Consider the following 14,982-nt stretch of genomic DNA (forward strand, 5'->3'; position numbering starts at 1 on the left):
GGGTTATCCAGGGAGCTGAGTTACATTAGTTCACAGGCATTGGAGAGTAGAGTTTTCTGCCTCTTCCAGAAGGCAGGGATTTGGGACTGGACAAACACCGAACTGTAGTGCAATATCTTGGTGTTATTGAAACTCACTTGTTCACTCTTCCACCTACCTGAATCTAATTAAACAAATCTATAGCATCAAATGCATTTTGCTTAAAGCTTCAAATTTTAAACCTCAGTGAAGTATAACGTACAGTGTATGTATTGCATAGGTATGAAATTTGGATTTGGAGTTACAAAACTGATAAGATTCATGAAGACTGGTGATGCTATACCTGAAGAGTCTAAAATTCCTCTTTTAAATTCAAGAAAGACACATCTTGGTAACAAAAATGTAAATGGATAATTCTGTAATATGTAATATCAGCAAAAATGGATTAATTGGCAATAATGAAAAATATCAACCAATTACAATACACCTATGGTAATCCTTTTAACATTTCTCAAGCAACTAAGAAGCTACTTATTCAATTTAAATCTCTAAAACATCAGTCCTGTAGTTATCGAGTGAGCAATTATAGGAGAAAATGGCTCTTTAAGAAACAAATCACTCCAGTTTCTGGATATCGTCGATGGACTTTTATCATGAAATATTTGTTGAGCAAAGCAGCATTACAAATAAGCAGAGATGATAAATGCATGGAAGTACATTGCACAGGGGTCGAAAATAGTCTCCAGATCTAAGAAGACTGGGGAGAAACTGAGGTTAAAAAGTATACGACTTTTCTGTTTCTTCTGAACATTCTTTAACCAAGATCCCAGTTCTCAATCCTGCCTAAAGTGAAGGCTGAGCATATAATAGGCTAACATTTCTGTGTAATACTATGGAGTGCTACATTGTTGAAGGTACCATCTTTCAGATGAATTATTAAAGCCAGGTGAACATAAAATATCCCACAGTACTGTTCATTGATCTTATGGATTTTGTCGAACTTAACTGACAGTTTTGACTACATAACAGCAATGACTACACCACAAAAGTAATTCATGGGCTATGAACTGCTTTGGGACATCTTTGAGGAGGTAAAAATACACTATATTAAAAACAAATTCTGTCTTTCTATAACATCCTTGTTCATAAAACAACTCCAACTTACTCTGAGTAATGTCACTAAAGATCTTTGCGTATTTTAATGAAACAGGTAGTCTCAGAAGATTAGTATTAAAATCAAGTATTTCACTTTACTGATAAAATCTTTACTGTTACAAGTGTCAGATTAGAGGGAATAATTGCCAAAAGTGGAAATGTGCTTGCACACCTGTAACGATTAATGAGAGTAATGAGCTCCCCTCCCTTTATGAATGAGGCTGTGCATCTCCATTGGAAAGCATGTATATACAAAACAATGAGGTGGTCTTATGCTTCACAATTAAGTATTTGTCTCCTACCCAGGGAGTTACATGTTTAAGTCTCAGTGCTCAGTGAAGCCTAGTTGCCTCAGTTTATCAGTTCGCAGCTAAAATCTGAGTTTCATACAATAGCAGGAGTGCCGTACAATATCAGGAGAGAAAGAGGAAAACTAACTTCTGTTACATCAACGAATTTTTATCCTCAATTGATCATTTCATGCAGTCTTGAAATATATTGCCAAAATTATTGCATCCTCCAGTGATAAATGTTTTGGAATTGGAGCAAACAAAAGAAGAAAGAAAATCTATGTAATTTGATATGTATACATTATTATTTGGTCACATTTTTAATAACCATTCTAATGTTTCTTTAGCAGAATGTGGTGACAGGGAGTTCAGAGAAGTTGTATCGAGACTAAAGGACTGGTTCAAAGTGCTGCACGAAAATGGAAACCACAACAAAAAAGCTCGTGGGCTTCAGAGACAAGATAAGGACAGAGTTAGTGAGTGTCCTCTTCATTTTTTTTTGATTGAACTTTTTACTTTTCTCAAAATTGGGAAACAAAACATAATGTACAATATTTAGAAATACTTAATTTAACCAACTGCCAGGTGAACATTTTACTTTTGAACAAATTAACTCTTCAAAATGTCATCCTGTTCTCTCATATGATTTCATACCACAAGAATGTACTTTTGTGACACCGACACAGACACAATTTCACATATAAATTCATTAGGCTATTTGAAATCCAATTTTTAGGTATATATCTAGGGCCCAAGCCCCTATTTCCCAGTCATCGTCTTCTTTCCCCAAGCCCTCATCCTCCAGTCTCTCTCTCCCCGAGCCTCCATTCCCCAGTCTCCCCCTCTCCCATATGTGAGCATTTTAAATCTTCAACTCCTAAGTGAGCTGTAATTCTTTTAATTAAAGTTAATGAATCCCTGGATTAACTGCTTAGGTCTTGGAATCTTTTAGGAACCATCTCAAAGTCCTCAGTGGAAATCATGGTAGCTCTAACTTGGAAAATGTTCCATTGTGGCATTGTGTGTCAACCTTGGCTCAGTGGTAGCACTCTCACCTCTGAGTCAGAAGGTCATGGGTCCAAACCTGACTCCAGTGACTTGAATTCCTTGGTGGGAGTCATGTGGACAGGGGCCGTGGAGGTCTTCAGACTGTCTGGCCCTCCTCACCATGAGGCCTGGAAGTTAAAATCTTCATAGGCAGGTCAGTCCCCCACCCAAAAATGGATAGAAGTGCTAGCTAGCTACCTTTCAGATGAGACATTGAATCAAGACCGTGTCAGTCCTCAAGGGTGGGCATAAAAGATCCCATGGCACAATTTGAAGAAGCACAGGTGAGTTCCATTTGTGTCCTGGACACTATTTATTTCCCAGTCAACACCATTAAAACAGATTATATGATCATTTATCTTGCTGTGTCAAAAGTGCCTGCTGTGTGTTCCTTCCCACTGATATCATTTCAGAATGTAACTAATTAGCTGCAAAGTGATTTGGGACATCCTGAAGCTGTGGAAGACACTATATAAATACAAGTTCTGTCTTTCTTTCTTTACAAGGACATAATGGGTAGAAATCCTGAGATAGCCTGGCAGCACCCCCTGAGCACGACACCTTGACGTGGGGTGGGGTGGTGGCCAGAAGAATCACCTACTCACTGGCCAGAATTTAATGTGAAAGGGAATTGGGACGCAAACCCATTGGAATTTGGTTCCATCCTGAATTTTAGCAAGGAATGCACATACTCTTCCTGGCCACAAGAATTTCAGATCCTAGTTTTCCCTGAAATTGGAAGATAGGTGCGACTATTTGTTTTAATGGATGGAACATCATGTGGCGGCCACTAACATCCATAGCTGAATTCCCAATATATGTTCCAATCGCACGAAGCTCTACGTGAGGAGCAGTAATTCACCATTATTTCCTGTTGCTGAAACAACCCTATTTATATTTCACCACCAGCAAGGGGATTAAGCATAGATATCACACTGAAAGAAGATGGGTGCCACTAGTCTGCATGCCTTCCAGTACTGCTCACTTTCGCTTTTAGGACTTGAACCTGCACCCCTTATGCTGCCTGCAAGACTCTGCACGGAAGAAGCAGCAAGTCTAGAATTTAATCCCTCCAACGAGTTTGCGCCTGGCTCAGATACTGCATTAGGGGCACAAGAGGCTTCTGTTGCCTCGTGCCACAAGCATCATTAAAATAAGTGTTTTGCATTCTAGGGAAGCATCCAGGGCTTCAGAAACTGCACTACTTTGTGCCATGGGTACAACGCCATCTGATGCATCAAAAAAAAAAGTGGACAGTGAAGCTCACACAAAAACCCCAGTACATCTTAAAAAATAACTCAATGTAGTAAAGTTTTAACTTTCAACCATCTGTTGCTATTTATTCAAGGAAAGGAAAATTGAGTGGGGTGTTAACTGGCAGGCAATCCACCATCACCTGCCTATTTACTACCTGGTGGTGAAAGTGTAAATCTATCCCTTGTCTTCATGTCTGTCTTTGGTGAGCATGTTACTTGTTCTTTATTGTGCTAGTTTTCTACTTGCAAGACCCTTAGAATTTCTGAGTGGTATGTTTTAACATGAAGGGGTGCAGTCATTTGACAATATTTGTTTAGGACTTTGGCTTCCCTGCACCAGGACTTTCAGGTGTCATTCCTGGCCTAGATCATGGGGATTCATTTTGAGATTTTGTCAGCTCTTTGAAAGATAGAGGATGCACGAGGAAAGGCCAGAGATGGGTCAGAACGAGAGGCAATGCATGATTTATCAGCACCTCTCAAGTAGCAAGACAAATATGAATCGAGAACTACTTCTGGATCAGATTTCTCTGGACAAAAATTGAATGAGGTTTTACTGGTCCTGCACACCAAACAGTGAATGGGTTCTATGCAAGGAGTGTGCAAAAATAACAAACCATCCCAGTTACGTATGAAGCTCATGAAGGTGAAAGTGTGTGTGTTGCATGGCATTACAAACAGAGAAATAAGAGTACACGGCTTGAAAGGTTTTCTTGCTTTAACTGGGAAGTTGGTTTCTTGACAATTGTACTCACCTCTTTCCGTGGAGCCTTGACTGTATCTTGTTGAGGAAGGGGCCTCTCATGCCAAAAGATAGCACATCTCCTTCCCTCTACTTTCTTCACCATGAATTGCAGAACACTCTCAGTAAAGGAAGCATTCCTGTCTGCATCCTTGTAATTGTCAGACTGTGTACATGTTTTCCAATGGTTTCACCAAAGCTGCTCTCCAAACTACCCTTTTTGGAACCCACAGAAGGTGCCATTGCATCTCTACTCTTGCTGTATCTACTCTTTTAAGGCAGTGTTCAGAAATAGCACTCCCTCCTTACCACTGCTGGCTGCACAGCACCGATATGCTTATAATAGGGCAGTACAAACTCTGAAGGGCTTTCCTCCAGGCACCATCTGCAGAAAGTGCCCTTGCACAGGGGTGCATCAGACATACAATTTCAGGCCTTTAATGATTTAAACAAGACTTGTGTTTAAACAATTTCTTCAAAGCAGCTGAAATTTGCCGAAAATTCGTGCCCAGTTGTTGATCACTTCTCTTTGCCTTTTGAGTTCTAGCTCTGATCAGCAGACAAGAGTACAGATTAGCAGTGTGTGTCAACATAATAGACAAACTGCTCATTCGTGGAATTGACCTGACATCCTGTGCTTCAATTCTAAATACTTGAAAATGCCCATAATGGATGAACTCATGCTTTTTTGTTTAATCTACCTAGTGTCTGGGGGTGGGGTGGGGGGAAAACACATTCAGGGCAAGTGTGAAACATTGTAATTTTTATTTTTACTTAAGACAGCAGCACATTACAATAGTGACATGTTACCCACCACAGTACGTTATTACAATTTTCTTGCCAGCAATTGTAATTTCTTGATTACCATAATGACCCACCTTAAAAATAGTCGAATGGGTTAGCATTAAACAGTTTATTAAAACAGCATATACACCCTACTGAGCCAGTGGCGCTTGAGATGGCCTGGCCATGTGAGCCGCGGAAGTTGGCAGGATCCCCAAGGACACATTGTACAGTGAGCTCGTCACTGGTATCAGACCCACCGGCCGTCCATGTTTCCGCTTTAAAGACGTCTGCAAACACGACATGAAGTCCTGTGACATTGATCACAAGTCGTTGGAGTCAGTTGCCAGTGATCGCCGGAGCTGGCGGCAGCCATAAAGGCGGGGCTAAAGTGTGGCGAGTCGAAGAGACTTAGCAGTTGGCAGGAAAAAAGACAGAAGCGCAAGGGGAGAGCCAACTGTATAACAGCCCCGACAACCAATGTTATCTGTAGCACCTGTGGAAAAGTCTGTCACTCTAGAATTGGCCTTTATAGCCACTCCAGGCGCTGCTACACAAACCACTGATCACCTCCAGGTGCTTACCCATTGTCTCTCGAGACAAGGAGGCCAAAGAAGAAGAAGAAACAGTTTATATAATAATATTTTACATTTAAGAACCATCTTTGTTTCTTCTCTTCAATTACTCAACATTTCTTAGAGGGCTGGCTGCCCTCATTAATCTTAAGAATCACACTTATTTAAACCACTTGATATACTTTCTTGCACATGTAGTCAGCTGTTCTGTCCTGCTGCCCATTTGCTTGCTAGCTGCCTTATTTCATCACTTGCCTTTCAGTTATACCATGTTACTGTATTTGCTAGGCTATAATTTTAAACATGTTGGATGTTTGTTGGCGATAGCCTGAATAAGCAAACAGATTGATCCTTGTTCAAAATCACTATCCTGGTATTTGTATCCCTGTGGCAGGAATAGTAGCACCACAATAACCCAGTAACTAGAGACCCATTATACTTCTGTATTTTTTCACAGGAATAGAAGAGTTACAAATTATATGATCCAGGACCAAATGACTGCATTAAAAATAATGACAGCTAGGAGGAAAAAGCGACAATCCCAATTATGGATTGTGGTCTATGTTGCTTTTGTACTGTTGGAAAAATAGCTCCATAACTTCAACCATACAATCCTGTTTAAACTTTATTTTCAAAAGTAAAGTTTATTAATATTCTGTTGGAAAACTAATCAGAATGTAAGAGAGTCATTTAAAAAATTGATATATATATAAACCCTCAAAGCATTTTGAGCTTAAAAATTACCCCATTTGCCATCACCATAGATTTACAAGTTTTACAAATAGGGTTTCAAAACTGAAATTTAAACCTGAAGAACCCATTTAATTTCAGTCTAGCAGCAAGTAATGTGACATGTAGCAAGTTTGCTAACAATCTCTTCACAGGAATTAATGGCTTGTACTTGCTGTACTGCGTAGATGAAATTATCAAAGTGAATTAGAACTGGAAACTAAATACTGGAAGAGTGCTCAATGTATTTAATATGAGTTGCTTGGAGCCTAGAGATTTGCTTTAATGCAGATTGCAAAATCCACAGACTCGAGTCATAAATGCATTCTTTTTTTTATACCAGGTAGACTTTGAAAAAGGTATTGATCCCCAGCTGCCCATATTAGACACTACTCCAATAACCTATTTTAAACTAGAATGCAAAGAATTAGAGAAGTTTCAGCACAAAAGAAAACCATTTGCTCCATTGCACCGGCGCTGGTGCTAGTTCTTCAACTGCTGCCATCTGCACTAATCCTATTTCCTACGCTGTCCCCATACTGTTTTATATTCCTACTTTTCAAAGACTTATGCAATTCACTTTTAAATTCTTTAATAGTCTCGATTTCAAGAATCACATAGGTTAAAGCATTCCATGTTCTCATACATTTCTGTGTGAAAAAAATTCTAATTCCCTCTATTCATTCAATGATAATCCCACACATGCCTCTTAGTACCAATTTGCCAATACACTTAAAATTTTCTTTCAATTGGTACCCAACTCAAAATCTTTCAGTATTTTGAAAACCTCTGTAAAATCAACCTCAAGTTTCTCTGGTCCAGTGAAGAAAAAAAAGCATTTTAACCCATTTTTCATAATCATAACCCCTTATTCATGGTATAATTCTAGTGAGTTTTGTAAGACCCTTACCATAACGCTAATATCTTTCCTATAATGAATATCAAAATCTGCATACAATGCTCCTATTACACGGTGGCGTACTGGTATTATCACTGGACTAGTAATCCAGAGACCCAGGTATTGCTCTGGGGACATGGGTTCTAATCCCACCACAGCAGAAGGTGGAATTTGAATTCAATTAATAAATCTGGAATTTAAAGCTAGTCTAATGATGGCCATGAAACCATTGTCAATTGTTGTAAAAACCCATCTGGTTCACTAATGTCCTTTAGGGAAGGAAATCTGCTGTCCTTACTTGGTCTTGCCCACATGTGACTCCAGATCCACAGCAATGTGGTTGACTCTTATATGCCCTTGAAATGGCCTAGCAAGCCACTCAGGTCAAGGGCAATTAGGGATGGGCAATAAATGCTGGCCTGGCCTGCGACGACCACATTCCATGAATGAATAAAAAAAACCTAATTACTATATTATGTAAATTTAACATCACTCTCTTACTTTTGTATTCCGTGATCCCAGATTTAAAACACAATACTACTTTCCTTTTTGATGGCCTTTTTTTAATCTGCAGACTGACCTTAAAATATCTCTGTATCCCTTGATCTCTCTGGGGAAGAATTAGGCCACACTGCACCCATTTACCACATGAAAATGAGCATTGGTGTGATAACTTTCGAGCAATTGTGTCCTGCATCCAGATTCCATAAGGAGTGTGCAAGGAACCTACCTAAAACAGGTGTTCTTTGGGATATCAATAGCAAGGTCAGGATTTATGGTCAATCCATATTTTCCCTTGAGAAGGTAGTTCTCGACTTTCTTATTAAACTGATGCAGTTCATGTGGTTAAGATGTTGTTACGCCATTATGTTTCGTTGAATGATAATTCTCTTTAATCCACTGACTGGAGACCTGAATTTATTTATTTTTTATATATATATATATATATATATAAATGCACTTTTTTTTTTAAAAGACAGGCTGCCAGCAAAGTCATCCTTTCAGCTTAAGATGATCTCCTAATTTGCAACACTGTATCCTACACTGAAATGCTTGTGAGGAGGGAGACAAAAATCTGCTAATATCCCAGCAGCAAAGAACCAAGACCCAGGAAGTTTAAAGGAACTACCTGTTCTCTCAGCAAGCAGAGAAATACTGCTAACTGTTATGTTTGAATGACTGAGTGACTGTCATGTGATGAGCCCCTCCCCGTCGTGGTTTCTCTGCAGCAGAGGAGAAGCAACTGGACTCTGACATGAGCAGACCCTAAGTGGGGGTCTCCCTCTCTCTCTCTCTCCATTCCAGCTTGAAATCATTCAAATCCTACTGCTGACTGACCACCTTTGCATACTCCAGCTACAATCAGAAACTCTGTTGGAGGAAATCATCTGCATCGCTATTCCCAAGCGACTCCCTGAACCAGTCATCTACCTCTTCAAACTAAAAGTCTCAGGACCACTGAATTCAGCTAGAAGCCAGCCGAATCACCAAATCTCACAGACTGTATACCTTTTTTATGGACTCTAAGTCAACCAATTTACCTTTCCCCACTCTGTAACCTATTTGTGTGTGTGTAAACCTCCAGAGTGTGTGTGTGAGTGAAAGTTGGTGTATTGTTTATTATTTTATTGGTTTAGTTTAGGTACAATAAAGTTAACCTCTTTCTTTGTTAACTCAAGGAAACCTGTCTGATTGGTTCTTGTTATGATCGTAGCAAGTTAAGTAACCAAACACCTACTGAATTGGTCAGTATTCCACTTTAAGAAAGAATTAAACCTGTTGTGATCAAACAAGCAGAGGGAAGCCTTTCGACACCTCCTTATAACAGAAATTTGGAGGTCTCCTTAGGGATCAAACCCAAAGACAAATGGGAAATAATTCCAGAGAGAGAAAGAGAGAGAATTTAAGGAAAGGGAGAAAGAAATAGACTTTCAGGAAAGGGAAAAAGAAAGAACTTTCCAAAAGGAGAAGGGGGAAAGAGAGTTAAGGCGGCTTGAACTAACTAGGGTAAGACCCAACACAACAAGTGAAGGCACCGCTAGTAAGGGAGTTACCCCTAGCTCAGGACCGAGCGCTGAGCCCTTAAAGTTCTCTCAGTTGATACCAAAGTTCAATGAGGGGGTTGTGGAAGCATTTTTCATCTGTTTTGAAAAGCTTGCAAAACAGTTGAAGTGGCCAGTAGACAGCTGGGCACTGTTATTGCAGAGCAAATTAACAGGAAAAGCCCATGAGGTTTATTCACTGTTGCCTGATGAGAGTTGATCAGATTATGAGATGACTAAAAATGCTATCCTGGGTGCATATGAGCTAGTAATGGAAGCGTACTGCCAAAAGTTCCGAACTCTCCAAAATCAGCGGGAACAAATTTACATCAAGTTCGAAACCGATGAATAAGGGCACTTAAGATAGAGTCCACCTATGAAAACCTCGGAGAGGTGACCCTCCTCAAGGAGTTCAAAAACACGCTTCCTCTTTCCATAAGAAACCACGTGGAGGAACAAAAGGTTCCAAAAGCCAGGCAGGCAGCAATCCTGGCTGATGATTATACACTTATTCACAAGCCCTTCCCCCAAGGGAAACTCCTCCCTAATCACCTCCAAAACCCTGAAAAGGATAGAAGGTGGGAGAGTGATTGGAGGATGAACAGCAATGAATGAGAAGGAAGAGCTGGAAACAAAGAGGGCCCTCCTCAGGCCGAAAAGGAAGGTGCTGAGAAGAGAAGTGATGCCTGGAGCCCTGTATGTTTCCATTGTAACAAGGCAGGTCATCTTCGAGCTGATTGTTGGAAGCCAAAGGAAAACCTTAAGACGAAAACAATTTTTGTGGCAGATTTGGAGGATGGTGATTGTGACTGCAAGTCAAGTATCCTAACTTAGGAGGATTTGTGGGCCAGGCTGGATGAGCACAGAAAAAACACTAGATGACATTCCTAAAGTTACAAACAACTTTGAATACAGGGTTGAGTTCACTGATACAGAGAAACTGTAAAACGCAGATATTGTAGAAATACATGAGGAAGTTCAGTGTATGCTGGAGCACAAGCTGATTGAGCCCAGTCAGAGCAGTTGGTGTTCCCCAGTTGTGCTCATGCCCAATCCAGGATAAATAAAAACTTGAGTATGGTTACGACAGTGAGACTGAGGAGTGTGTGTGTACAGTTTCTTTCAAATTTGTGACCCCATAATGAAATGTTCCTGTTGTCACATTTCGTATTGCGTGGTGGGGAGATTGAATGATAATTTTCTTTAATCCACTGACTGGAGATTTGAATTTATAAATCTTTTAAAAGACATTTAAAAAGACAAGCTGCCAGCAAAATTATCCTTTCAGCTTAAGATGATCACCTAATTTACAACACAGTATCGAGGAGAGAGACGAAATGTCTGCTAATCTCCCAGCAAGAACCAAGACCCAGGTGGTTTAAAGGAACTACCTGTTGTCTCAGCAAGCAGAGAAATACTGCTAACTGCTATGTTTCAATCACTGAGTGACTGTCATGAAACAAGCCCCTCCCATCTGTGGTTTTAAGCTAGTGTTTTCTCTGCAGCAGAGGAGAAGCAACTGGACTCTAACATGAGCAGACCCTAAATAGGGTTCCTCTCTCTCTCCATTCCAGCTTGAAAACTTTCAAATCCTGCTGCTGACTGACCATCTTTGCATACTCTGGCTACAATCAGAAACCCTATTGGAGGAAATCATCCGTATTGCTATCTCCAAGAAACTCACTGAACCAGTCATCTACCTCTTCAAACTAAAAGACTCAGGACCACTGAATTCAGCTAGAAGCCAGCCGAATCACCAAACTCCACAGACTGTATACCTTTGTTATGGACTCTAACTCAACCAATCTACATTTCCTCACTCTGTAACCTATTTGTGTGTGTGTAAACCTCCTGAGTATGTGTGTGAGTGAAAGTTGGCACATTGTTTATTATTTTAATAGTTCAGTTTAGCTACAATAAAGTTAACCTCTTTGTTAACTCAAGGAAACCTGTCCGATTGGTTCTTATTTATTTATTTTTATTTAGAGATACAGCACTGAAACAGGCCCTTCGGCCCACTGAGTCTGTGCCGACCAACAACCACCCATTTTATACTAATCCTGCATTAACCCCATATTCCCTACCACATCCCCACCATTCTCCTACCACCTACCTACACCAGGGGCAAGACACAATGGCCAATTTACCAATCAACCTGCAAGTCTTTGGCTGTGGGAGGAAACCGGAGCACCTGGCGGAAACCCACACGGTCACAGGGAGAACTTGCAAACTCCGCACAGGCTTGCTATGTTCATAGCAAGTAAGTTACCAAACAACTACTGAGTTGGTCAGTACATCCACTTTCAGAAAGAATTGATCCTGTTGTGGTCAAAAAAGGTGAGGGAAAAGAGGAAAGCCCTTCAACATCTTCTCACTTGACTGTAACAATGTTGTTAGGTAGGGAGTTCCAGGATTGTGACTCAGCAACAATGAAGGAATGCTGATTTATGTCCCTGTGGTAGTGTGTGACTTGGAGTAGTACTTGGAGGTGATGGTGTTCTCAAGCACCTGCTACACTTGTCCTTCTATGTGGTGGAGGCCACATGTTTGAGAGGTGCTGCCACAGAAGCCTTGATGATGGTGAATATGCTGATCAGGAGCTTAATGTCTATTTTAAGATATCACTGCTGTTTGTCCAGTTCTACAGCGGCCTAACCACTGGTCTGAAGCCAGGCCCTCAGGGCCCAGAGCTGCTCGAGGTCATCCTGCAAGGCTATCTGCAGTCTCCCCCACTGAACATCAGCAGCCTTCACCATCTCTGCTGCAGCCACTGGGGTAGGATTCTGTAGGTGTACCAGAACAGGCAAAGACAAACGGAAGACAGGCACTAAGGGAAGACACAAGGATAATTAGTTGACTTCTGTCCTGGAATATTGGATCGTTTGATTGATAAAGTTGGTTTGGAATGTTTATTTTGTGGTGGCTTTTATTTCAATATTTGCGGCCAAGCAGATGCTGTGATGGTCAGTAACAAAGGGAAGTTAGGTTGTGGGATTATTGGTGAATGTGGAATTGGGGTTGCATTCATTGGTACTGCAGTTGAATGAGCTGATCATGGACAGCCCTGCCAGAAAGGGACGGTGTTGCTTGCCTCCTCCTTTCATAGAACATAGAACAGTATAGCACAGTACAGGCCCTTCGGCCCACGATGTTATGCCGACCCTTTAACCTACTCTAAGATCAAACTACCTACATACCCTTCATTCTACTATCATCCATGTACCTATCCAAGAGTCGCTTAAATGACCCTAATGTATCTGCTTCTTCTACCACCGCTGGCAGTGCATTCCACGCACCCACCACTCTCTGTGTAAAGAACCTACATCTGACATCTCCCCTAAACCTTCCTCCAATCACCTTAAAATTATGCCCCCTGGTGATAGCCCTCTCCGCCCTGGGAAAAAGTCTCTGGCTATCCACTCTATCTATGCCTCTCATCATCTTGTACCCCTCTATCAAGTCACCTCTCATCCTTCTTCGCTCCAATGAGAAAAGTCCTAGCTCCCTGAACCTTTCTTCATAAGACATGCCCTCCAGTCCAGGCAGCATCCTGGTAATTCTCCTCTGCACCCTCTCTAAAGCTTCCACATCCTTCCTATAATGAGGTGACCAGAACTGAACACAATATTCCAAGTGTGGTCTAACCAGGGCTTTATAGAGCTGCAGCATAACCTCGCGGCTCTTAAACTCAATCCCCTTGTTAATGAAAGCCAACACCCCATACGCCTTCTTCACAACCCTATCAACTTGGGTGGCAACTTTGAGGGATCTATGGACGTGGACCCCAAGATCCCTCTGTTCCTCCACACTGCCAAGAATCCTGTCTTTAAGCCTGTATTCTGCATTCAAATTCGACCTTCCAAAATGAATCACTTCACACTTTTCCAGGTTGAACTCCATCTGCCACTTCTCAGCCCAGCTCTGCATTCTGTCAATGTCCCGTTGCAACCTACAACAGCCCTCCACACTATCCACAACTCCAGCAACCTTTGTGTCATCGGCAAACTTACTAACCCAGCCTTCCACTTCCTCATCCAAGTCATTTATAAAAATCACAAAGAGCAGAGGTCCCAGAACAGATCCCTGCGGAACACCACTGGTCACAGAGCTCCAGGCTGAATACTTTCCATCTACTACCACCCTCTGTCTTCTATGGGCCAGCCAATTCTGTATCCAGACAGCCAAATTTCCCTGTATCCCATGCCTCCTTACTTTCTGAATGAGCCTACCATGGGGAACCTTATCAAACGCCTTGCTAAAATCCATATACACCACATCCACTGCTCTTCCTTCATCAATGTGTTTTGTCACATCTTCAAAGAATTCAATAAGGCTTGTGAGGCATGACCTGCCCCTCACAAAGCCATGCTGACTATCTCTAATCAAACTATGCTTTTCCAAATAATCATAAATCCTGTCTCTCAGAATCCTGTCCAATAATTTGCCCACCACCGACGTAAGACTGACTGGTTTGTAATTCCCAGGGTTATCCCTATTCCCTTTCTTGAACAAGGGAATAACATTTGCCACCCTCCAATCATCTGGTACTACTCCAGTGGACAGTGAAGACGCAAAGATCATCGCCAAAGGCGCAGCAATCTCTTCCCTCGCTTCCCGTAATATCCTTGGGTATATCCCGTCTGGCCCCGGGGACTTATCTGTCCTCATGTCTTTCAAAATTTCCAGCACATCCTCCTTCTTAACATCAACTTGTTCAAGCATATCAGCCTATTTCACGCTGTCCTCACAAATGACAAGGTCCCTCTCACTAGTGAATACTGAAGCAAAGTATTCATTTAGGACCTCCCCTACCTCCTCCGACTCCAGGCACAAGTTCCCTCCACTATCCCTGATCGGCCCTACCCTCACTCTGGCCATCCTCTTGTTCCTCACATAAGTGTAGAACGCCTTGGGATTTTCCTTAATCCTACCCGCCAAGACTTTTTCATGTCCCCTTCTAGCTCTCCTAAGTCCATTCTTCAGTTCCTTCCTGACTACCTTGTAACCCTCTAGAGCCCTTTCTGATCCTTTCTTCCTCAACCTTAAGTAAGCTTCCTTCTTCCTCTTGACTAGCTGTTCCACATCTCTTGTCATCCAAGGTTCCTTCACCCTACCATCCCTTCCTTGCCTCATTGGGACAAACCTATCCAGCAGTCGCAGCAAGTGCTCCCTAAACAACCTCCACATTTCTGTCGTGCATTTCCCTGAGAACATCTGTTCCCAATTTCAGCTCTCCAGTTCCTGCCTGATAGCATTGTAATTCCCCCTCCCCCAATTAAATATTTTCCAATCCCGTCTGCTCCTATCCCTCTCCATGACTATAGTAAAGGTCACTATCACTGAAATGCTCTCCCACCGAGAGATTTGCCACCTGGCTGGTTTGTTGCCAAGCACCAAGTCCAACATAGCCTCCCCTCTAGTCGGCCTATCTACATATTGAGTCAGGAAACCTTCCTGGACACACCTGAGAAAATCTGCTCCATCCA

At 41.7% G+C, this 14,982-nt stretch overlaps 1 protein-coding gene across 4 annotated transcripts in view; it reads left to right on the forward strand.

The window, feature by feature from the left end:
* spock3 (SPARC (osteonectin), cwcv and kazal like domains proteoglycan 3) overlaps nt 1-14,982 on the forward strand; it is a 687,897-nt gene that overhangs the window by 628,596 nt on the left and 44,319 nt on the right. For 2 of the 4 annotated variants that reach the window (XM_068039972.1, XM_068039987.1), the window contains exon 7: nt 1,772-1,900. In XM_068039972.1, coding sequence (XP_067896073.1) covers nt 1,772-1,900 — 129 coding nt within the window. The remainder of the gene's footprint in view (nt 1-1,771; nt 1,901-14,982) is intronic. The other 2 variants (XM_068039980.1, XM_068039993.1) reach the window with 1 other exon arrangement.

The sequence above is a fragment of the Heterodontus francisci genome, chromosome 1 (genome assembly GCF_036365525.1).
Source record: "Heterodontus francisci isolate sHetFra1 chromosome 1, sHetFra1.hap1, whole genome shotgun sequence".
In the NCBI taxonomy this organism is placed as follows: domain Eukaryota; kingdom Metazoa; phylum Chordata; class Chondrichthyes; order Heterodontiformes; family Heterodontidae; genus Heterodontus; species Heterodontus francisci.